The 25,654-nt window shown below is 32.1% G+C and overlaps 3 protein-coding genes across 3 annotated transcripts; 2 read left to right on the forward strand and 1 right to left on the reverse strand.

Annotated features, from left to right (window-relative positions):
- Positions 1-3,012: 3,012 nt before the first annotated feature.
- Positions 3,013-5,612, reverse strand: LOC100804093 (uncharacterized). The gene is made up of 3 exons (XM_003549367.4): positions 5,347-5,612; positions 4,932-5,261; positions 3,013-3,941 (listed from the first exon to the last, which is right to left on the reverse strand). Exons 1-3 carry the CDS (start codon positions 5,446-5,448, stop codon positions 3,192-3,194), a joined length of 1,182 nt encoding a protein of 393 aa, XP_003549415.1. The 5' UTR covers positions 5,449-5,612; the 3' UTR covers positions 3,013-3,191.
- A 6,243-nt stretch (positions 5,613-11,855) lies between these two features.
- Positions 11,856-15,674, forward strand: LOC100804621 (B3 domain-containing protein Os01g0723500). The gene is made up of 7 exons (XM_003549368.4): positions 11,856-12,029; positions 12,129-12,364; positions 12,963-13,422; positions 13,676-13,851; positions 14,182-14,686; positions 14,945-15,114; positions 15,217-15,674. The coding sequence occupies exons 2-7, from the start codon at positions 12,305-12,307 to the stop codon at positions 15,532-15,534; spliced, it is 1,689 nt and encodes a 562-aa protein (XP_003549416.2). The 5' UTR covers positions 11,856-12,029; positions 12,129-12,304; the 3' UTR covers positions 15,535-15,674.
- A 3,771-nt stretch (positions 15,675-19,445) lies between these two features.
- On the forward strand, positions 19,446-24,049 carry LOC100777709 (B3 domain-containing protein REM16). The gene is made up of 4 exons (XM_006601242.4): positions 19,446-20,644; positions 21,327-21,996; positions 22,837-23,021; positions 23,514-24,049. Exons 1-4 carry the CDS (start codon positions 20,531-20,533, stop codon positions 23,862-23,864), a joined length of 1,320 nt encoding a protein of 439 aa, XP_006601305.1. The 5' UTR covers positions 19,446-20,530; the 3' UTR covers positions 23,865-24,049.
- The last annotated feature ends 1,605 nt before the right edge of the window (positions 24,050-25,654 follow it).

Here is a 25,654-nt window from a genome sequence, read left to right on the forward strand (position 1 = left end):
ACGACAACTTTGGACCCTGGAGCATGTGTAAGAGAGTAAAACATCATTTTTGTCTTTAAAAAATTCGTAGTTGATTACCATTTTTTTTTGTTCTTGAAAGATGAAAAGGTCAATATTAATCAATTCAGTCGTCTTTTGACATATATAAGAACTAAATTGATCCACATTTTAATCTTAAGTAAGAAAAATAAAATAGTAGTTTTCATCATTCAGGAATGACTAATCTTTCAGTTCATGAGTGAAAAATGGTATTTCACTAAGGAAGCAAAATTCCTACAATGCATGCTCTAACCCATTGGGATGGCAAATGGATAAAGGTTAGATAAGATATTAGATATTCATCTTCATAATCGTATCTGAAAAAAAAAAAAAAAGTCTTCATCTCTGACTCTATCTCCAAATTCATATATACTCAATTAACAAATTTAACCTTTTATTCTTGTACCTTTTGAGTACTTAAATACGTGCCCAAGCATTAGGCATCTGTGACAATCAGATTTCCTTATAGCAGGTTCTTGTTTTTTACGACAACAACAACAACGCCTTATCCCACTAGGTGGGGTCGGCTACATGAATCAACTTCCGCCATAATGTTCTATCAAGTACCATGCTTCTATCCAAACCATTAATTTCAAAATCCTTTTTTATAACCTCTCTTATAATCTTTTTGGGTCTTCCTTTGCCTCAAATTGTTTTAATACCAAAACAAATTACTACATATAAAAATGGCAAAAAAATATTCAATAAAAAATACACTTAACTGTATTTAAAAAAATTCAAAGATACGTCAAACCTTAGTTATAAAAATGATAACAAAACTTAACCCAATTAATGCCTAACATAATAAAGGAATTAACTACAATACATATCGTAACGTTTTAACACTAAAAAAACAATAAGCAACATGAACCAAACTATTCATAAACAACATGAATAATATATCTTTGTTGCTGAATGTTTTTATAAATTTGTATAAAAATATATAAAAAATTATATTAAATTATATTGTGTCGGTATGGGACAGACGGATATATATTAAAGTATCCAAAACCTGCAATCATTCCTACTGTTTTCTCTATTTGAATAAATACTTGAACCCAAACTCATCTTATATATGGGGCAAGCAATTTCCTTTTCCAATGTGCATAATTATTTGAAGTACCGATCAAGTCCAAATTCAATTGTCATCTCTAGCTTCCTTCCTATGGGTACTTAGCAACATATTCATGAACACATTTGGCTCAGTTTCAAACCTCTATAACAAGCACCACCAAGGACTCCAACATCACCGGGGTTTAAAGTTCTTGGTCCCTCTCTCATAATCATCCTTTGATGTTCAAATTCCCAATCCCTTTGTATGACCTTTTTTTATCCTACTTGCTCGAAAAATCATGGGAATCCAATCTAAAATTTGATGCCTTAAGATTTGATTCACTCGGCTATTTCCAATTATCCATGGCCAATTGCTGGGATAGTAGAAAGGACAAAATTTAAATACAATTTCAGAAGTACTTTTAATATTGTTCTTTAATAGTAAGAATTAGAGTTTCACATATGTAATCTATGTTGAAATTTAATGGAAACTTTTATTATACAGATGAACAAAGTAAAACTTAATTTTGATTGAAGAAAAGTATTAAAAATAACATTGGTAAAAAAAATTAAAAATACCTATGAAACTGCATTTAAGTTTTATCCTTGTAGAAACTAACTGCAAGTCTTTGGCTATCCAACACAATACGCTAAGGCAGATATTGGAAAGCCTTTGCCAACAAGTATGTTTTGGCTGGGTTTCCATTATGGTATATTTGGTTGGTGTTGTGGAGTTTTTTTTAATGCAGAGTTCAGCAAAAATGAATTCACTGCGCACAACAATTCCTTGGCGTTTAGTGGCATTTGATTACACTACTTATGGATGGTTGGTGTCAGTGATAAGCATTGTGAACTGTGATTACTTGTTATGTGCCTCTTGGTAAAGAGGGTGGAAGACAACTCCCAAACGTTTAGAACTTAAGATTAATATGCCTCCAAGATGTTCACTGTCATGTAAATTGTTTACATTGCATCAGTTTACTTTTGTAGTTGCAAAATTTGCCAAAGTATCAAGACAGTAGTTTTCTTTAAATGCCAACTTCATATCATTATACATGTGCGGATGTGTCACCTCTAAAAGAAAAAAGAATCGTGGGAAATAAATAAATGTCATCTTTTGTTTATTTTTTAAAAAAATAAATAAATAAATAAATCCTTCTGCTATGAAACAACAATGATCATCATTAACTGAAAAGTACGTGGTTATGACTCAAACCCCATGCAATGCTTGAATTGTATAGATTATAATTATAATATGCACATATCCGGGTGCTAAAGTTCAAAAATAGAGGTCTAGCATATAGAAAATAATCATGCTGAAATTGTTGGTAAATAGTTGCAACTTCCGGTGCCATTGAATTAGGATATATTACATCGAGATCTTTCAAGTTAGCTGAGTACTCCCTCCATCCTAAGATGCTTTATGTTTAAGGTTTTTTTAATACAGATTAAGAAAATAAATATTATAATTGAGTTAGTATTTATTAGGAAACAATTTTACTATAATATCCTTATTTTCTTTCTTAATTTCAATAAATATATTATCAAATTTTTTTAAGACAAGAGTATTTATTAGAGATAAAATTAAGATAAATATTCAAATATCTCATTGAAAAGTGAACACATCAATCAATTATATTTGTTTTTTCCAAAGATTAAAACAATTATTTTGAGACGAGAGAGTATTACATTTAGGATAATAAATTTTTGAAGACCATATTCATAACCAAACATAAAGCACAGCAGCACACCACACATACAATACCTCCCCCATAGAATTTTTTTCTTTTTTTCTTTTCATAATCAGCACAACCACCTAACATGGTAAAAACTAACACATTACGAAATAGCCACCAGCTTAGTCCAGACTGCTTCATCAGAAAGAATTAGGTTCATATCCTAAAAGATTACCAAATCGTGTAAACGCAAATTACACTTCCTTCTTTCTCCTCTCCTATTTTGGTATTTACAAGAACCAATCCTGAGTGCATGAGTAATATTTTACAAGAATTGAACTCTCGCATATAACAAGATCAACAGAAGAATCTACAAATATAACCTAAAAAGTGTAAAAAAACAATAGCTTACAAGAGTTTCTCCTACCATTTCACATCCAGTGTAAGAGGCTCCGGAAGAAAAAACACTGGTCTCAACTTTGTGTATGACATATTGGACATCAAATTCGCCCAGGAAACTGAAACTGATTCGATAAAAGGTCTTACTTCCTTGATTAAAAGAGGCTTGAGCTTGTTTTCCTCAACTCTGGCCAATATCTCAAACCAGAACCTTTCAAAACCGGGCCTTGTTCTCCAATCAGGAATCGTACGATTAAGAGTGGCATTATTACTTATGTCCCTTTCTAATTCTAAGGGGAACTTTACAACAGCTGATGCTTTAATATTTGCTTTAAGAAGGCCAAAAAGCTGATCTTTAAGTATCTTATGGTCAAGAAAACTCCTCAAAACTTTCTCCAACAAACTTAATCTCAAACTTAAGGAATCAATGGGGCATGCTCGCTTTCTAAACACATGGCCATGGTAACATTTTTCTGGAAGCAGCTCAATAGCATCCTCTGAAATCAATGTAGTTGCTATTTGTGCATAAGCGTTTCGAGCTCTATAGGCAACCAAAGATGCAGACCCTGATATGCGTATGGGAATCAGGGCCATGCAAGTTGATCGCATAAAGGGCCAAAGGTCACTCTTCCCTTCACTACACATGGCACTTCCATTCATTTGTAGATCAAGATCAGACGAGTAAAAAAGAGATATTTCTTGTGCTCTTCTTACTTCTACTGTAATACCCTCACCAACAAGTATGTGTTTCAAACCAGTGTACGAAACATTCATCTGCCAGGCAGAGTCAGAACTCAGAATTTATCGAAATATCAAGACTGCTAGTTATCCACAATAATTAACTTGGATATATCATAGATTGCTTGGACGAAAAAAAAAATAGCTACAGAGGAAAGATGTTTATGTTAGCAATCAAAAAAATGAAGTAAAGCTTAAGGCTACAGAAAAAACACATAAGAAATAACAAATTGTCCAGTGTCATCAACACAACAGTTATTGTTATATAACACTTGATCTTTTATAGATAGTGTGTGTTTGGATCAATGTCCTTAATCCCCATTGCACTTCAAATTCACGTCAAAACAAGAAAATGACACTGAAGAAAGCCCACAGAGCTTCAGATGGACACATGTCACGGAGCACAGTATGTGCAACCAAACATGTGGATAGTGAATCCATTAGAAGTGAAAGGAGTAAATCTTGACCAGATATCCACCATACTTGGATGGTCATTGTTGATTATACAGTTGACAATTTGACATTCACTCATCTTGGCTGATACTCTCTTGCAAGATATATCCAATCACAGATGATCATGTATGAAAAGTTTGTCCACTTTTAATATCAAGAAAAAAACATATGTACCAACTGGGTAAAACAATTTTTAACACTATCATTCAATCACAAAAACACTATGTAAGGTAAGTTTGTTAATTTTTACAATATTTATCTTAAAGTCATATTAAAAGTGATTTCCGATTGATTTAATAGTATAAAAATTTTACACAGACCATGTATAGCCATTAAGCTCTTTCATTTACGTACCTAATATTTTTTATTGATTGATGATAGTACATACAAATTAAACTCTCTTTCTCTCTATGTATAAGAGTTCCTGCCATCAAATTAACATCTATATGAAAAGAAAGTGAACAAACTACAAATTTTAAAGGAACCTTCAAGTCCTAGCATACAAAGATCTAAGTTTTATAAGGGAAAAAAAAACATGACAGAATCTTAAGAGGAATGGAAAAAATAGCTTACGGGGAGGGATAGCGATAGGTTGTGAAGAGCATCGACCCGCAACGCAAAGGGACCTTCCAATTTGAGGGTATGAAGGAGTGGGAAGGAACCGAGCCGGTGAACGAGAGGGGGTAAATCGGTAAATGGCGTTCTGAACTTGTTCCACGTGGCAACTTGGTCTACGAATTTGAGGGTGAAGTTATCATTATTATCGGTGCCGAATCTGATTCGGAACTCGTAGCTGAGGGAGGTGCCGAACATAACCTTTCCGACATCGAACTTGGTTACTCTCACGTCGTCGTTATTGGAAGAATCCCACTTCTGTTTCGCCGACACCGCCTTCAGAACATCCTTGGTTTACACGAATCGAAGAAGTTAAGTTAGTAATAAGCAGATTTAGAAAATAAATAAATAAATGGGAGTGTTGATTTGGAACCTGCAAAATGTGGGTGAGATTGGAGTGGGTGGAAGAAGATGCAAAGGCGATGAATTGAAGGAGAAATATGAAGAATGAGAGGAGGAAACGATAAGGAGTCATCCTCTCGAAGCGTCAACGGAGGGTACCTCCGACGAGAGCAGAGGTATCTCTGATGGGAACTACACAGCGTTTCTCTCGTCTCTCAGATTCGCCAAACTCCTTCGGATTACGTAAAACTTATATTTTATTAAAGAATATATTCATTCACTATTAACAATTAACAATATAATATAAAATTGGAGAGTGACAAGATATTCAAGTGGGAATAAGTCATTCGGAAGAGTAGATCATTTTTTTTTCGGACCCATAACTTATGATAATTTTTTGGGATTAAAGATCTGGTAAGATTTACGATAATCTTTTTTTAGATATTAGATGATTTTTTAGGTCTCATCTGAATCTTAATTTTAATTATTTTATTTAATTATTTATTAAATTAAATATAATTAATTAAATAATTAAATTTAATGAAAAAGATTAGGTTGTAGCCTTCCATCCATTCCTCCCTCTCCTTCCTCCTTCCCCCTTGAGAGCCCTCCACAGTCCTATTTTTCTACTATTCTTTTCCTCTTTTGTTGGTTTTTTTTTTCTTGAATGACCTTCTTCCCCACGTTGATTAGTTTATATTTTGAAGTAATTTTTTTTTAAACATGTGCATAGATCTTTAAGATTTTTTATACAAGAATTCATTCTTCATCTTAGAAATTTTTTAATACACCTTTATTACAAGATTCACACAAAATCATATCTTGAACTCAAGATCCTTGTTCTCTGACACTAAAGTTAGTCTTAGTCAATCCAAACAACTTGTGGGATTACTCGAGAAGTGAAACATCCTAATTATGATAATTAAATTTAAAAAATATAAAATTATTATTTGGTAAGAGATAATTTAATTTAATCCAAAAGTTTTTAATTTGAATCTTGAATTATAATTAAAATTTAATGGTGATGCATGAATAGTGTAAAATAATTTTATATAATTTTTAAAATAATTTTATAAAAGTCAACAAATTTATCATTGTAGTTTCTAATTTGATCACATTGCGTTGCCTTTTTTCTTATATAATTATCTTAAATATTTGTCATAACTAAAAAGTAATTGTCATTCTCTTTTATTTTTAATTGTAATTTTAAAAAATACTTATACAATACACGAGCTAATTTATTATTGATAACATGTTTGGAAAATTGCTTGGTAAGATATTTACAGAACATATTGGAAATAATTTAACTTGATTCTTATTGGTTAGAAAATTTGGCAAGATAATTTATTTGAATTCAATTGTTCAAATATGTGGGGGCTAAATGTGTAGTTTTAACTTATAGATACTAACTATACGATAAATTGTAATATCATTAAATAATTACATAATCGCAAGTTTTTTCACTTATCTTTTATTTTTTACTTTCTAAATATATTGTTATCTTTATAAATATTGAAATATTCGGAATCTATTTTTACAAAATTTTGAATGACTTTTTTTGTTTTTGTAAAATTGAAATATATTATTTTTTGACTTTGATATATACGTGTACTCACTCATTCACACCATAACCGATTACTCTCTTCTTATGATTTATGGGTTTTTACCCCCACCCCCACACACACACACACAATACGAAAAAATTGTCACAAAAATTTGATCCTCTCTTTCTTCCAACCGCATTCAACCTCATCATTCAAACAATAACCCCATCTTCTTCGAGTCACGTCATTGCCTTCGCCAGCTCCTCCTTCGCATCACACAACCTCTTCCTAGCATTTGCACTAGACCTGTAAATTTTAGGGCCCAAATTTTTATTTTGTTGTAATACTTAAAAAAAAATCATTTTAATATGGCTTACCAATTCACATACCAATTAATAAGGGAAAAAAAAGTTCATGCACCACTCACCCTTTCAGCTTCTTCTCTACTTCTCGATATAGCGCACCCAACAACAATTCCCAAATTCCAACCTCAAATTTAAAGGTTACAAGCAATTGAACATTGAGTTTTCACCAAATTAATCAGTAGCTTGCACCAATTTCTAGCTTTGTGAAAATAATAATATTTTTTTTATGATAAGAGGTACGGAAAGCAAGGAACTATAAAGGGGAGAACCCAAAAAAAAAAAGGAAGAGTAATACACTACTTATTAATATTGTACTAAATAGTGACTATCATTGCCAACAACATTTGGATTGTGCTCTGGATTGTGATTTTCTTTATAAACTTTAGCCAACAAGTCAAGGAGGGAAGGACCAAATCACGAAGAGGGTTGAGAACAACGTTGCTATCAGTGTCGCGCACGACGATAACAGATTATTGAGTGGATTATTGAACTCACAAGTCTTGAAATTCAAAGGTTATTTTCTATTCATTCACTCTATAATGTTATTCCTATGTGTGTGTTCGTTTGACTTGGATAATTGGTGTTGGATTGATCAAATGATGCATCAGTGTTGTTTTACTTCTTGCTTGTCGTGATTTGTTATTGTTGTTGTGGCTTAATATTTAAAGTGAATAAAGCTTGTTTCACCTTAATCAAGAATTTAAGATAAAAAAAGAAAATGGGACGGAAGAACCAACCTTTGTTTTCCTTTCACTTTTTCATAGTTGTAGTATAAGAGAATATTTTGTGTGTATTTTGTTTTACAAGTGATAAGTGAGACAACAATCCCAGAAGTAGAGAAAATATTTTGCCGATGATAAAAGATAGCACAAGAGTCGATTGAAGAAAACATGTAAGATTTATTAGATATATGTTATTCAATAATAATACATTTTTTAATGAGATTACGTATCTATTTTATTTTTAGAATAAATATTTATTTTAAAATAGTTATATATAAGTGACCCTTTATTTATTATTTTGCATTGGGCCCATAAAATGTTAAGACCGGCCCTGCCTCTTTCTTGACCTTCTTGCACTCGTTGCCAACTAATTTCTAGATTTCAATGTTGCATAAGCATGGAGAAGAAGAAGGATGAACCAAAGAGTGTGTAGGTTTTGGAAGCAATAGGAATTTTTTAGGGCAGGGTTGGTTGACAATGAGCCTTAAGAAAAGGCAAGGATCCATGGAGGGAGAGAGCAAAGGCACGACGCAGAGGAGGAGGTGGTGCAGGCAATGACAAGAAACTCCTTTGTAGATTTGTATCTTCTCCTTCTAGATTTGAATGCGTCGTAGTTGGTCACAGTGGCACGGCTGGATGTTGATTGGGGTTATGCTGAAGTGAGGTTAGGGATGGTGGTCGTTGGCGGGTCTGGGCTAGAGGTTAGGGAAGAAGAATTCACAAATTTGTGGGTGTATTTTGTGATTGTTTTTAACCCAAGAAATCACTCACTCTCATGATCAATGATGAAATTGATGAAAGAGTAACATGCAAATTCAAATTTACTCGAACCTACATTCAGACCAAAAAATAATAATTTTTAATTTTATGAGTACAAAAAATACTCAAAATTTTATAGGGACAAAATTTCAAACATTTGTAAAGACGAAAAATATATTTTAGCATTTATTTTTTTAGTCTGCTACTTTGCAAGACTTTACTAGTTATAACTTCTTGTTCTTGTTTTTATGTCTTTACATTTATCTTTTTTTAATGCAAACTTAGAATAGAGGAAATTTCACTATTCATTTTATGGAATAGCTCGAAGATTTTTTTAATGGAATAACCTTCTTAACAAAGATAATCACAATGTTTACAATTGATTGATTCGCTCAACTCTTAACTAAGTCATTTTTCAAGAAGCCAAAAGATGAAATATTATTAAAGAAAATCCAAAACTGGTACAAGGGGTATCAGATTTGACATTTATCAAAAGAATTTAATGTTCATGTATTTCACATTATAAAACAGTTTTATATTATTATTTAATTACAAATCATTGTTTAAATTATTTTAAAAGTTAATAAACTTTAAACAAACTATATCAAGTTCAACATATCATATGTTATATCATACCCAATGACGTATCATATGTATATTATATTATTACTATTATTATTATTAGATACATATATTATAATATATTAAAACAAAAAAGTAAGAACAACTTTTTGACAACGCCATCAGAGAAGAGAGAGGGGTCATTAGGTAATCCCTTATTCTTTCACTTTCTCACGTTTTCCTCTCCTCTCTTCATCTCCCATTCTTTCTCCTTTCATTTCTTTTTTGCGATTTGCTGCTTCATTCCATTCTATTTCACCGGGGGCACATTGGCCCTCAACAAGGTTCATGTGGATTGGATTGCGATGTATAATTTGTTATTGCGTTTTGTTTTTTGGTTATTGACGCATTCCTCATCACCTTTCTTATGGCATTTTCATTTTCCTTAGCTCCGCCGCAGCGCCACCACCATGCTATAATGTCGTCGGGTCCTACACCGGTGGCGCCACAGAGGCATACCACCCTTTGTGGTAGCAACCTCCTTTCTTACGCCATTTTGGGGTTAGATAATTAGGGTTTTTCCAATCCTGTTGATTGATTGTCGATTGGATTGGGTTTCTCTGACTCGATTCCAACCTTAGCCCAAAAAGAGAAAGCGTAAAAAAAAGAATCTATTCACACCTTTCCTCTTACATTTACACCCCTTATTTGAAATAAAATAAAACTTCTTTTTACACCTCTTTTTTCATTTGCGCATACACCCTTTTTTACACCTGTTTTTTCATTTGCGCATACACCCTTTTTTGCTTTCAAGGCCTGACAAGTAATTTATATATCTTTAATTTGAATTATTATCATTAATTTACATATCTTTGTTTTCTACTTTTTATTTTTTTATCAATAATTTTTGTGGAATTACTATGAGAAAAAAAATTAATCTTAATGCATATTATAAAAGACAATGTAATGAAGCTCCCAAGTATCAACCAAATGACTTTTTAGCCCCCTAAGTTGAATCCCGATTACAACCAATACATAAGATACTTACTCCATCTCAAGTACACTCATCAACTTTTTTTTTTTTTTAAGGAAGTACACTCATCAACTCCTAAACCCCACGTTACCAGAGAAATATACTCTCCACAAATATGACAACTAATTCATTTTGGCTAACAATTCATCACAAAAAACACAAATACATAACCAACATACTTTATAACTTCTCGATTAACTTTTTAGCATGTATAAAATAATTTATTTTAATGGATGTAAATGCAATTCTTAAAGTCATTACAATGTTTCAACTTACGAACCATTAGAATAGTAATAGTACAACAATTCACGTGTGAAACTGCAACTTGTATCACCTGATTTCAAATTTTAACATAACAACCTTGCATTTAAATCTTGCATATCTATCTTCCTTATGGTAAACAATAAATCTAATACTAATATTTGTTAAAAGAGAATTAAACACAATCTTTAAAGATGATTGCTTTCATGGATATTCTTTCCCAGGCACAATCTTATTCGAGGTATTATTGGCCAATAGACGCAATTATCTCTCTTAACAGGGGATTTGAGTTGTGATTCCTTGAGAAGAAATAATTAAGTAATTTAAAACTAATATGATCTAAACTAATGTTCACATAACATGTAATCAAATGTCATTATTTTTTTTATAAACTGAAAATTTTTAAATTGTTTGAGATTATAAATATGCTATTAGATATGATTCATCATGTTAAATTAATCTTTTTTTTATTAAACTCAATCTCATTCCTAAATTTAAACACGATTTGTTACATTATGGAGATGACATAGAACATGTTTGGTTTATGATTGGGAGATTCAGAATTCTTACTTCTCTTAAAATATATATGAGAACATGTTGTTTAACCTAATGTTAAATCAAACGTACCTTTAGAATATATTTGTTTCTCACTTGAAAACCCAAACACGTGAATTCTAATGAAAAAACATAGAAGTAACAAACTTGCTCCTTTTGTGTTTTGTTTCTAGGAATGATACAAATTCTATTAGAAACGACTATTCAAATATGATTGTAAAATAAATATTATTAATATATTTTTATAAATACATTTTTTTATTATTAATTAAAATTGATAGGAAAAAAAAGTTTCACAGCTCCCAAATCGAGCCCTACTTATTTTTTTATTTCTCATATGTTTCAATTAATAAAAAATTATTAAAAACATATTAAAAAATATACTGAAGTATTATTTATTTTTTTTGTGTGGGAAAAAATGTAAAATGTATTAGAGTAACTCATCACTTAATACTTCCGGCAATACGCTCGATTGAGAATCCAAGTCTCACGCGCTTCTTGCTGCAGAGCGTAAATAGAGACGACATCGTTTAATGGGCGTATATTAGCACGCGCCAACTTCACATTGTGATTGCACAATGGTAAATTTGATGATGAAGAAACATAATTTTTTTATTTTTTTTTATCTAGATTACATGTAATGGTGAGCTACAAATAATTTAATAAGATTATTATAAATTATAAAATTCTCACTTTTCATATATTTAACATAATTAAATATTTAATACCGAAGATGGAGATTTTTAGTTAAAGTGAAATAATAGGAAGCGAGTTTCAGTGTTTGAAGAAACATAGAATAGAATAGAATGAGACCGAAATGAAAATGAAAGAGAAATGAGCATTGGCAGTAGGAAGCAGGCAAGGCTTCACAGATTTGGCCAAACCAGTTCTACACTCCTCCACGAAAACCCAAGGTACGCTCGCACCTTCTCCTCCCAATTTCTCACCCTCTCTTATTTTTTTAATTATTATTTTCCAATTTCCGTAATTTTTTCACATTTCTCTCCCACCAGATGTGTGATTTGGCGATCATCAAAATGAACCAAATTTCCAGAAATTAAAAATTCAGAAGAGTTTTTTGATGTTGAGAGGCTGCAACACATTACTTAAAATTCGTCGTTGAAATCAAAACAGAGAGAGAGAGAGAGAGAGAGAGAGAGAGAGAGAGAGAGAGAAATAGGGCTTTTGAATGATGAGAAAGCCTCATTTCTATGAGGTTTATTCCTCTGCCTTCAGCTCTCACAGACTGGTAATTCCTCAACTTCTTCTTCTTGTTCTTGTTGGCCTAATTGCATGTTCCCTAACTCCAATTTGTAACTTTCTTAATCAATGGAATCCAATCTAAAAGCTAGCTTGTTGCTACAACTTAGGCTGCCCATTTCCCTTTTTAGATACAATGCATTATAGCTAGGCATCTGTCTGCAACCATAATAAGCTAAAAGTGTGTTTTTAATGAAAAAAATGTATCTTTTTTTTCAAAGAAACTAAAAGGAGGTTTAGCTTAGCTGGTTTAGTAGGGTGCATGAGTTATGTTAAACCCCCAGACATTGTCTTCGATTTCCACGGATCATAAAAAAAAAAGTCCTAAACTTTTTCCTTAAAAGATACCATTTGTAATCAGTTGTCTAGAAAGTTCTTTAAATCATGTGACGAATAATGGAAGCAGTAATTTAGTTTTTTTTACATTCTTAGTTAGATTATCCTACTCAGTTCTATTGTTGTAGGAGATTAATAATGTTGATGTCACAGTTCATGTTCTTCTCATAAAATGCTTATTTTTGGTTAATCTTGTTACAAATTGCTTATTGGAATTTCTCTGTTTGGAATTGAATTCTTTTTTGATACAGAAACTTCCCGATGGATTTGTGTGTCACATGGAGGGAAGGACATATGGATCAGTTTCGTTGACTGGTCCTAGTGGAAAAACATGGACAGTGCAATTGATTAAGCAGGAAAATGATCTATTTCTCCATCATGGGTGGTCGACATTTGTGGTGGATCATCAGCTAGAATGTGGTGAACTTTTGGTTTTCAGATATGAAGGTCACTTGCATTTTACCGTGCAAGTATTTGATAAGGATGCATGTGAGAAAGAGGCAGCGTTTCATTCTGAATGCAGTCAAAGTTCAAAGATAATGAGTACCAATGAGAACCAGGAACTTGAACTGGGTGTTGGTAAAGAACTATTGCGGTATGAGATAGTAAGACCAATTAGTATGTTCAGAGAAAACGAAGAAACCTCCAAAGCATGTTCAGCTAATGATGTCCCTGTGCCTTTTCACATGGACAATAGCAAAGAAGATGAAGGTACAAGTAATTTTTATCAATTTCTTCTGGTTCTCACCAAAATGATCTAAAATTGATCCAATCTTGCATAGTTAATCGGTACCTGTCTAGAAAAACGTTTTGAATTCTAATCATTTTATTAATGCCACAACTTACATTTCTTTAATACTTGATCCTTGAAGTTTTATATGTGAAATGCTATCCAGAATAGATTATATTGACAAAATCATAAACTCATGATTGCTTGAATGGTTCTATCATCTATGCAATGCAGAGACTGCCATCCTGTATAGAAGTGGGAAGGACGATCATCGTTATATTCTCAGTGGAGTTTCATTATCAAATGTATCAGCACACGATGAGAAAAAAGTTTCCCAGTCATTTATTTCCTCTTTTCCATATTTTGTTAGAATCATGAAAAGCTTCAATGTCAGTGGTTCATATACTCTGGTGGGTTGTTCCCATATGTGGTTCATATTTTTAATTTCTAAATAATAATGTTGCTTTATGTCTCTGTGCTTTCTGTTAAGTTACTTGTGTAGTGTTCCATCTGGTTGAGAAATTTATCTGATATTATCTTTTACCTTGATAGTACTCCTTCTTTCATATACAGAGGATGAAAAGCATTTCAGATGTATACATTACCATTAAAAGATGTCCTCAATGAAAAATTCGTCTTTCAAGTCCTAATTAGTGAATGTCAACCTTGAAGAAGTTATTTCTGCTCCTCTGCACACATAAATTTGTTGCTGATGCTGATTTACAAATGTTGTAATGCAGAATATCCCTTATCAGTTTTCGATGGCACATCTTCCCAATTGCAAGATAAAGATTATTCTTCATAATTTGAAAGGAGAACATTGGACTGTTAATTCCGTGCCAACAACTAGAGTGCATACTAGTCACACTCTTTGTGGAGGATGGATGGCCTTTGTTCGTGGTAATAACATAAAGGTTGGAGATATCTGCATTTTTGAGCTTGTGCATGAGTGTGAATTACGTGTTCGCATTGCTGAGGTTGCAAAAGATGGGTCTGACTGCCAGGTTGGAAACCTAGCCATTACTAGGCCTAGTGCAGGACATGCTGTAACTTCCAGATGTATGCCAATGAATCCTAAAGTCAACTCAAAATGCATAAGAAAAGTTGATCTATCGGATAAGAAGTGGTCAAAGATTGGTCAAGAAACTATTTTATCCATTGACTTAAAGAAATCTAGTAGAGCTTCAAATACTTCTAAGAAGATGGGGCTTTGCCCTCAGTCGAAAGCTGCCCATAAAAAGTTGGGTAAGGTTTTTCTCTACTTGCTCAATAGGTGACACACTAAAATTATAATTCTATGTCAGATGTATATATCTTAAGATTTTGCAACAAAGTTCTATGAAATTCTTTCAAATTAAGAAAAAGGAAAACAATATAATAGGAATTGTATTATTTTGCTAGTGAAAGAAAAAAACAAAAGGATAAATATTGAATGGTTTCCTTCTATTAGTTTCTAGTTTCAACCTTCCAAATTATGAAGTTTTGAACTGTAAACAATGACAGCTGCTCCAAGGAGACATCGTGTTGACGATGAACTAAGCTCACAGGCTAAAGCTGGTTTGAGAATGTTGTTTGCACTCGATGAACAAAGAGTAGCTCAAGCTTTTACTTCCCCTTTTCCTAGTTTTGTGAAAATAATGAAAAAGTTCAATGTCAGTGGATCATACACTTTGGTGAGTAATGCACAACCGTTTGGCGTCCACGTTTACTGTTTTATTTATAGATATATATTTAACATCAATGCTAAGTTATATAATGCCTGTTACAAATTGTAGAAAATCCCATACCAGTTCTCAGCTGCACATCTCCCAACTTACAAAACTGAAGTTACACTTCGTAATTCAAGAGGTGAATGCTGGACTGTGAACTCGGTTCCAGATGCAAAAGGTAGAACAGTTCACACCTTTTGTGGAGGGTGGATGGCCTTTGTTCGTGATAATGACATCAATTTTGGAGACACATGCATTTTTGAACTCGTTGCTCAATGTGAGATGCACGTTTACATATCTGGGGTTGGAAAGGAAGGGCTTGATCATCAAAATGGGCATTTAAAACTTACTAATAGATTAGCTAACGTTCCATCTACCTGCTAACGTTCTTGTTTGTGAGAATCAATCTTCCATGAAGATGTTTGTTTTGAGAGTGGCAAAAGATCTTTTGCATTTTATGTACATATTGCAGTAATTTCATACCCTCTTGATATGTATGTAACATCTCACCGTTCACATGCCAATTTATCATCTCACCTGGTTAGATCTTAGAATATATTGCTTATGCTTTTGCTTTTAATTCTTATCATTGTGATTCTCTATCACTATCAAAAGGCTCATGGAATATTTGTCTCGTATAAACATCTATGAGCCATCATGTTCTATAGATATTTCCTTCTACGTTTAGTAACCCCAAAACGAAGTACGAGTTTTAATCAGGATTCAGGAGTTTGGCCAATTTGTTTTACTGAGAGAGTGGCTTAAAATCTTGATAGGTGTCAATGCGGTGTATATAGTATACTATACAATGATGGTCACTCAGCAGTTGCTTAAAACTTTAGAGAAAGGGTGAGAGTATTACAAGTGCTTAGTTTTAAAAACTTAAGAAACAAGTTTTGTATCAGAATTTCTTGTATTGTATGGTACGTCAATGTTCATCAATCTGAAGCGAGGTGGTGATCAATCATTATTTTATGCTCTCCTTCGCCATTTTTTAAATTTTAAAAGGGATGCACTGCACACTATGGCCTATTTGTTAAATTACTCTTATTTTGACTAAAACAAGATTGTCTCTTATTTAATTGATTAGCAAGAAAAGTTATTTTTAATTGAATATATTTTCATAAAATTATAAATTATACACTATTTTACAAATATATAAAAAATAAAAAAAGCTAAATGAGTGATATCATAAATTTATAAATAAAAATATATACATATATAGTTTTGTTTAGATTAGGTAGGATCGATTTTCAAAATCAAATCCAAAATTTGATTCAATCTAACAAAAAAATTAATTTTTTTAGTTTTCAAATTTTTGAATAAGTTTTTTTTTCTATTAAATTGAGTTGGTTTATGAACACTAATACAATTTGCCTTATCCCTAGATTCAATAGGTTTGATCCATGTTAGCAAGGTGACTAAAGATGCCAGCAGAGCGAGGAAGATAGTGGAACCTATGCTTGTCCCATACCTACCTACACGACTATGCATTAAGTTAATTCCCGTGAATTTGTTCAATATCCGCAAGTATCTACTAATATCTATGAATATTTGCTATTAAATTTTTTTTTCTGACAATTTCTTTAAAAATTGTTTAAAGATTAAAATTAAAATTATTCAAATAATCTACACAATTATAGTAATGTTTTCTTGGTAGAGACCCAATTATACTAATCTAAGATACATTATTTTAAAAAGCAAAATTTATATGTTAAAATACTTCAATCAAGTCTAAATAAAAGTCAGTAAACTAAAAAAAATCCAATTCCATAAATCCAAACAATTTGTTAATTTCTTATTTCTTATCACATACCATGTAACCATCTCTATCTCCACCATACAAGATAAATGCTACTACTAAATAGTAAATAGTGTACTACCTTAGGTTTGGTAGGGTACTAGTGTATCTACTATTTCTGATAGATGCCTACAAATCTTCGTAATTCGTTATTCAGTTGTTCTTAAATTCTTTGCAAGTATAATTGAAGGTTGAATCAATATAGCCAATAACAAAAGCACTTCTTTTTAGGAAAACGATTTTTATGATAAAGAAACACATACTACTACTCCATACGAGGAGGTATACTGATACTGATATGAACGGATATTTATATTTTTTTTACAGAATCAACAGATATTTGTAGTAAATCGTTATCAACAGCATCTTCGTATCGGTAATATAAAAAATTCTTAACTTAAGTTCCAATGAGATACAGCAGTATTTTTTTCATTTTTAGTAATTGGATATAATTTTATTTATTTATTGGAAAAATAATCTTATATAGTTATATAGTTCATTTAAGAAAACTTTTTTCTTTTTTTTGGTAGAGTAAGAAATGTTTTTCTAATTTTGAAAGGATGTTATTGCCATGTTAATGTGTATATTCGAAAAGCATAAAAATAAAAAACAGTTGCCTTTTTATGACTACACGAATTCTGTCTAGCATTGTAACGTCAATCACTTATTCACTTCACTGCACCCATGGTGACTAGAGTTTCAGATTCAGTTTCTGGCATTTCAATTCGAAGACAAGGTGTGTGGGGATGCTCCTCCTCGAATATATTTATAGTTCTTTTTTTTTGTGACAAATAATGAGATATATTTGTTTGATATTGATACGAAAAAAAAAGGAATTACATTAGAAGTAACCAATGACTATATTAAAAAAGAATAATAAAGATATAGTACCTAGTAATTCATGACTCCCTCTGTTCCATTTTATATAACATTTAAGGTTTTGTTAAATATCTATATTTTAAATATGGAAAAATAAGTTCTAACAAAAAAATATTAACATTTAAGATAAATAACTTGAATTTTTTTTAATGAAATGATAAATTTTAAACATCAATTGAAATGCAATTAAAATTTGAGGTGTTTATTTTTTTAAAAAAGAGGTTAAAGTTCAAATATCAATCATAATTAGTCTTGCTTTTAGTGCTATATCGCGAATTACTTCACGTGCTTGTGCTTGACGTAAAACAGAAAGTCTATGGTACTATTTGCAAAAGAAATAAAGTTTATGAATTAATTGAGATAAAGTTAAAATCTAAAGTTTATTCAATTATTTGTGTGAGTATAAGTAGGTTTCATTACTAAGATACCCGTATCCGTTAAAATTTTGTGAGTAATTATCCCAACTCAAGTCAATATTCATTAAGTGAATAATTAATTAGAGATGTGTTTTGGATTGAATTTGATCGGTTTTAAAGAAAAAATCATCTCATATAATCATTTTGATTTTGTTGGTTTATTATCTAATTAATTTAATTTAAAATTTTTATTCGGACCGATCCATTCCAGTTTAAAATAACTTTAATAGGATCGATTTTTGGTTTTATTCGTACTTTTATTTTTTTAAAATATATTAAATAAGATATATAATAAAAAAAATTAAAATATCAAATATTTCATTTATATGTCACTATATAACTATTAATAATATGTTTATTCATCTTAACTCAAATTTCCTTAACTGAATGTATTTTTCATAAATATGTATAACTTATATGATAATTTATAAATATATAGGAAATAAAAATAAAAATAAAAATATAAGTGGTATTATAAATTTATGAATAAAATTATATACATGTATACAAGTTTAGTTTGATTTTGATTTAATATTTATGTATTTTATACATTATAATCAGATTTATTTTTGGTTATCTAAAAACTTTTGTATTTAGTCCTAAAAAATAATAATTTCCTTAGTTATTTAATAATAATACTCACAAAAATAATTTATAATAATAAATGATTATATAATATTTATATTTTGATTGAATTTAATTTTAGAGTAAAAAATATGAATAAATCACATTTTATTAAATATTATAATTATTCATAGCACCCCTATTAACTAGCAAAATCATTAGATGTAAATGTATTTTCTTTAATTTTTTACATGTAACTTCCTTAAATTTTCTAATTACTACTCCAATTTTTTAAAAAAAATTATGCAAATAAAAATAGTAAGTACTTGAATATTTTTAAATACATGTATCCTTGTAAAATGGTAACAAGCCAATAGCATCTGGATTCTTGGGCAGTTTCAATACCCAATCAGAGTGTACCATTGCCCTCTAGGGAATTGATTCTCCTTATTGAATTTGGTGGAATTCTTGAAAACTCCATATTCACTTTGGTTACATTTTACATGTCAAAGTGAAACAATTTTTGCAGGGTACCAAGATTTTTTAAGTCACTAGATCTACTAACTTTTAAATAAATGGATGGAATTATTTTTTTTTCCTCTGTTATTTTTTTATTTCCCAATTTAACCCTGTTTCTTCTCTGTCATCGAAAAATGCAAAATAACACCGATGACACCTCTGAAATCACCCTATGGCAGCCAAGTTTCTTTCTCCTTCCTCTCTCTTTCTTCTTCCCCGTCGCAGACCACCATCGCTACCAACAAGCTCCGATTTTCAGATATGAGAAATTGTTATAGAACCATTGCCTCACCATGGCTTTCAAAAAAACAACAAACAACAGATTTAGGACCCATGTAACAAAAAATCCAATACAAATAAAGCTTTTTTATTTTATTTTTCACGATATCAGATTCAAGAAAAAGATCCAAATTCAAATCGAAATCAATTTTTTTTTTTTTTTAAATCAAACCAAACGTGAGCCCCTGTTAAATCCTTCGCCAAAGGAAAACGCCAGATAACGACGAACCACCGGGCAACTTCAATCATCACTGGAACCTCATCTTCATCGCCGCTGTGAGCCACACCTGAAAACCACCTTCCCTTCCAATGCCTGAAACAAAGACCAATCGCGCAATGCATCATAGAACCAATCTATCACACCCACCAAAGCCACCAAACGCGAACGCATCACCGTAGATTGTTCTCCTTCCCTCTCTTGTTCTTCGTCTAGTATTCCCATTAACGGCAAAGGTGGACCATCGCAGTGATGCGCGACAGCGCTGCCACCTTGTGGCGCAGGTTTGACAGAGGTGCGGTGGCGGCACGGTTTGATTGTTAGGGTTGGGAAGAGGCAGAGGACAGATAGCATCAGAGAGGGAGGGTTAATTTTGGGAAAAAAATACAAAAAGTTAAAAAGAAAAATGAAAATTAAAAAAATATCTAAATCGTTGATTTTTGAAATTAAAATAATCTAATGGTCCATTTTTTACTCACGTAGGGTAAGAAAGTTATTTCACTTTTCGCACCATAGACCCCGTGCTTTAAGTACAAGTGCTTCTAACTATAAGATGGTTTGGTTAAGGCTCACTGTGATTTTTCGTCTTTCTACTTTACAGTACTCTCTGGTTTTGTGTATTCTGTACTTAACTCACAGTGTTCCACCCTCTCTCAAACTACTAAATTTTGCAACTTTTTCTCATCTTTGATCGTTGTTGGTGAAATGGTGGGCCAAAATTGTGGTGGTTGCCGATCTTGGGAAGAGGACATTTACTGGTCCCACTTTCAGTTCCTCCACTTCGTCCAATTTCTCCGTGCCGATTATGATCAACACCTTGTTAGTAATTTCTTTCTCTTACAAAGGAATGGAATTTTCGGATTTGATTTTGAGTACATGATGATGTCCACATTTTTTTACCCCCTTCCTTTGTTTCATCTCTTTTATTTAAGTCAATTTGCGTTTTTTTTTTGTTTGTTTTTTTTTGTATTTTTTTACCTTTTTACATTACGGTTATCTGTATCCATTATTTTAGTAAAAAAGTTTTGAGTTTTGGATTAGCTGTTGTTCATGGCTCTTTTTTTCCCCGGATTATGACATTCTATAGAATCATAAACGTTCCTTTTTTTAAATAAAGATTTGAGCTTGAAATGCAATAGTGGAAACATGCATGTGTTTTGTGAGTTCTGCCTATGCATGCACCCTGATAATCTGATATGATCATATGGTTATGTGACGTGTGGCTATGTCTGTATATATATTTCTTTAGCTAGGGTGTGTGGATCTAAAAGGTGCAGAAAAGAAAGTGAATGAGTTAGTAGATTGTGATGTGGTTGTTCTTGGTTTATTTTTTTGTTCTTTGTTTTGCAGTTACTATGTAATTTGTATACTTTTGAGATGGATGTGACTGGTTCTCAAACAAATTGTTATGATTAGTCTTAGATATGTATTCTACTACCTGCTTGTTTTTGCAGCTTGTTGTGTCTTGTTCTCAATGATGAAATTTGAAGTCTGATTGCAGGCACTTCCGAAAGCATTTTCAGATAATTTAAAGAAGAAGTTGCCGGAAAATGTGACCCTTAAGGGTCCTGGTGGTGTTGTGTGGAATATAGGGATGACTACTAGAGATGATACCTTGTACTTTGTGCATGGTTGGGAACAATTTGTGAAAGACCACTGTTTGAAAGAGAATGATTTCCTGGTCTTTAAGTACAATGGTGAATCTCAGTTTGATGTTTTAATATTCAATGGAGGGAGCTTGTGTGAGAAGGCAGGTTCTTATTTTGTTCGAAAATGTGGTCACACTGGAATTGAACATGCGGGTGGAAGTCTCAACAAGAAAAGGGACACGGATAATAATTCTTTGGAAGAAGGCAATATCCCTCCTTCAAATGCTGGTGTGGAATGTGCTTTGCATGAGAAATCTGTGCATGCTAATGGTACAAAGGAGCCAATAGATGTACCTCCTGAAACTCCTCCTACTGAAAAGACTTTCAATGCTGGTGTTGAATCTTCTGGTGTGGAGCAATTTACACCTGATGGAGGAGTCACTCTGGTAGCTGTTCCCTCTGAAACTGCTAATGGGAAAAGGATCAGGAACATTGTTTCTGCTGTTAAGCATGTCCAGACCAAGCGGAGGGGAAGACCAGCTAAAGTGCATGTTCGTGAGAGAACACTTGACTGGGTGGCTGGTAAAAATTTTACTCATTAAAAAGGGAAAGAAAATATTACTTCTACTGCTTTTTTTATTTATTTATTTACTGACAAATTTTATATTCTAAAAAACCCCACCATTTTCAAAGGCTTTCAACTTCAAATACATATATAGGTAATAGTAAATAGTGGGAGCAGAATGTGTGCTGGTGTGGATATTCAAGCATTACTTTTGGAGTCCCCAAATTAATTTAGGGATTTGCCTCCCCTAAGAAAGCATGTGAAATGACTAATGAGAAAGTATGGTTTCCCTCTTCTGATTTAAAGTGGGTTAAGTTTGTGAATTGTGAGATGTCTTAATTCAAATAGGTAAATACTAAATACAACCTTACTTTCTTGTACTTTAGAGGAATGCAAAAGTGATACCAATAATAACATAAGGTACAACTTGCTTGTTTATAGTGATTTATGGATTGAAGCAGTTTGTTTAGATTTGTTATGCCCTACTCTACCACAGATACTAACTAATTTGATTTGTTAATAGTTGGCCGTTATTGCCTTTGTAGGCTTCTTGTGCGTTTTAGTTCAAGTTCCAATGTTGTGATTATTTTAAATCAACTAATTGATTTGTTGCCTGTAAAAATCATGTTTGGTGGAGATTAATTTTGGAGACATACTTGCTTAGTTTTTCAAAAACTCAGAGAGTTGGCAAAAATAAGTGGTTATTTCTTCTAATTAATTTGTACTAAACACACAGACTTCCCTGCATGAAAAATTGATAAAAAAAAATAAAAATAAAGTAGATACAAGTACTCTTCTTTCTTGAGCACATTGACTTCTTTCAAATACTGTTGTTTTTTTGTTTGAATCAATATTAGCACTAGAAGCTTCTGAACCAATTTCTACGTCTAGAAGTGGAACATATGAGGTATACAAATCAAATAGAAGGCCTGTCACAGATGATGAGACTAAAATGATCGAGTCATTGGCCAAGGCAGCATGCACCGAAGACAGTATATACGTAGTCATGAAACCCTCGCATGTTTACAAGAGATTCTTCGTGGTAAGCAATTGTCTCTCAATCTTCACTTTTGAAACTCTGAAAATGTCATTGTGAAATTTCAAACTTTGGTGGTTTGGCCCTGTTTGGATAAAGTTCTACATCAGCATTTACAGAAGGGAATAAGAAGGTAAAATGTTTTGAATTTCTTGAAATCAACTTAGAGTATGTCTGTATTTGCATTACAAAGGATCAGGACCCTTGCTTTTGCTTTCATTTTGGTTTTATCCGTTGGATTTGCATTGGAATGTGTGCCACAACATTTCCAACTGCAAACCAAACATGCATTTAACTTTTATAGAAGGTCTTTTCACATAACATCTCCAAAAGGTTAGGTGCAGAAGTTGATTTTAACATATGCAGAAGCTCAATGCAAATTACCATCTTTACGTCTTCTTTTATAAGTGCTTACAAAGTTGATCTAAATAGGGTCTTACTACCGTTGTGTGTTAGTTTTAATGGTTTTTATTAATTGTAACCTTTTTCCATGACTAGTCAATGAGAGGTACATGGATAGGAAAACACATCTCTCCATCATCTCAAGATGTGATTTTGCGCATGGGTAAGGGTGAATGGATTGCCAGATACAGCTACAATAATATTCGTAACAATGGAGGACTTACTGGTGGGTGGAAACATTTTTCTTTGGATAATAACCTTGAAGAGGGTGATGCCTGTGTGTTTAAACCAGCTGGCCAAATGAACAACACTTTTGTCATTGATATGAGCATTTTCAGAGTTGTTCCGGAGACTGTTCCTCTCACTCCAATGTCTCGTGGAACTGGAAGAAGGGGTAGGAAGCAAGCAACAATGAAGTCTATTCAGACACAACTTAGTCCACCATGATTGAGGGCCATGTCTGTGTCGGAATGTGAGTTGATAGTTGTTTTAGGACCAAGCTGGAGTTGTGTATAGTCTGGATGTTATGTTGAGTTGTTTAGCCTTTGAGTCTTCTAAGTGGGTAATTTAACATGTGTACTTTTTATTGGTGCTGTTAGACCTTTAAGGTTTAAAAATGAACTAATTAGCTATTTGCAGAGTTCTAAAATGTTGAGTTTCAGCATAAACAAATCTAGGAAAGATGGAATTTTAATCCATGGTTTAATGAAATTTAATCAAGATCTTGGTTCTGTATGTATAAACTTCTCTATAAATATGAGAAAAAAATTGCGAAGATTAAATAGAGGTGTTTTTTTTTATAAGGAAAAATCAATTTATTAAGTTAGAAGATAGTGTTTTTATCAACATTAGTGAATAAGATGATTTGTGTCTTTTGAAAAGATCGGTTACTATTATTTGTTCTATGATCTTTCATTTTCTTTCCAATCTCGTGTAAGATCTTGATCTTTACAATATTATATATATCAATTCAAACGTATTATTTCTCTAAAAAAATATATATTCAAACGTATTATTGAGAATAAGCAACTAAGAAACAAGATGAAATGGGTCAAAGTTATCACTTTTGGATAATTGAGGGATCAAAGCGATTACCTTCTAATTCTAGCTAGAAAAACAAGAAACAATTCTATACAATTTCTGTTAGCATGTTTGGAAATGCTTTTTCAAGCAACAAATCATGTCTCGGATCCAAAAGCTATCTCTAGTAGCTTCAGGATTGACGTAAAAAATTGAATCACAAACGCATGACCAAACATGTGGTATATTTTTTATGTATGTTTGGAGTGTTTCAACTTTAACATGAATTTAAATAGTTGGTAAAGATTTTGTTACATTTACATTTGTGATCTTTGACGTAAGACAAAAAAATCACACATTTAACTCTTCATTTATAAACTTAACTAACATAAGGAGATCATATGCACAGGAGGCAATATTTTGTATCATGAATACAAAATGAAGAGAAAAGAAATCCGAAATTCTTATCATCAATACTACATTGAACTGGCTTCATGCAGAACCATGGATTAAAGCAGTGAAGCATTCGTGACATGGTATGCGTCACTCTAGTTGTGGTTGTTGAACAATAAGATGCAAGGGGCGATATTATCCAACATTGGAGAAGAGGATTAAGATTTATTTTCCCTATATTATACGAGTATTTTAAAATTTAAGTGAACTTTATGAATAAAAATATACCAACAAGATATTCCTTTGCCATGTCCATCGAGAAGTAAAAATTTAGCGGATGCTTTTGCCAAATATGCTATGTCAATAATATTCGCTTTAATTCTTTTCACATGAGATTATTTGTAATGATAACAACATTAATGCAAGAGAAGTCAAGTGACATACTAATGAAGAATACATGTACAGTTTCCCTTCTTCTCCACCACGCTCAACAACCAATAAAGGAGAAAGAATCATTTTCCCATTTTTTCTATACATGCACCGATTTGAGAATACATGAATTGGAGTGGTTGTGGCCAAGAAATTGCAACATGCAACTCGTAAGATTCTAAATTGCACTCAAATTGCATTCTTTATATTGATTAGGAAAATGTGTCTTAGCTGAGTTGTAGACTAGACAATAGCTCATTTCATGACAATATAGACTAGACACTAACTCACTAGAATTCTATTGCTGAGAGGTGATCCAGAATCATATATATTTCTGAGTGAGGACTCATTGCTGGACGATCTTCAACTTAGTGAAATTCTTATAAAAATAAAAA

Source organism: Glycine max, chromosome 17, assembly GCF_000004515.6.
Source record: "Glycine max cultivar Williams 82 chromosome 17, Glycine_max_v4.0, whole genome shotgun sequence".
Lineage (NCBI taxonomy): Eukaryota > Viridiplantae > Streptophyta > Magnoliopsida > Fabales > Fabaceae > Glycine > Glycine max.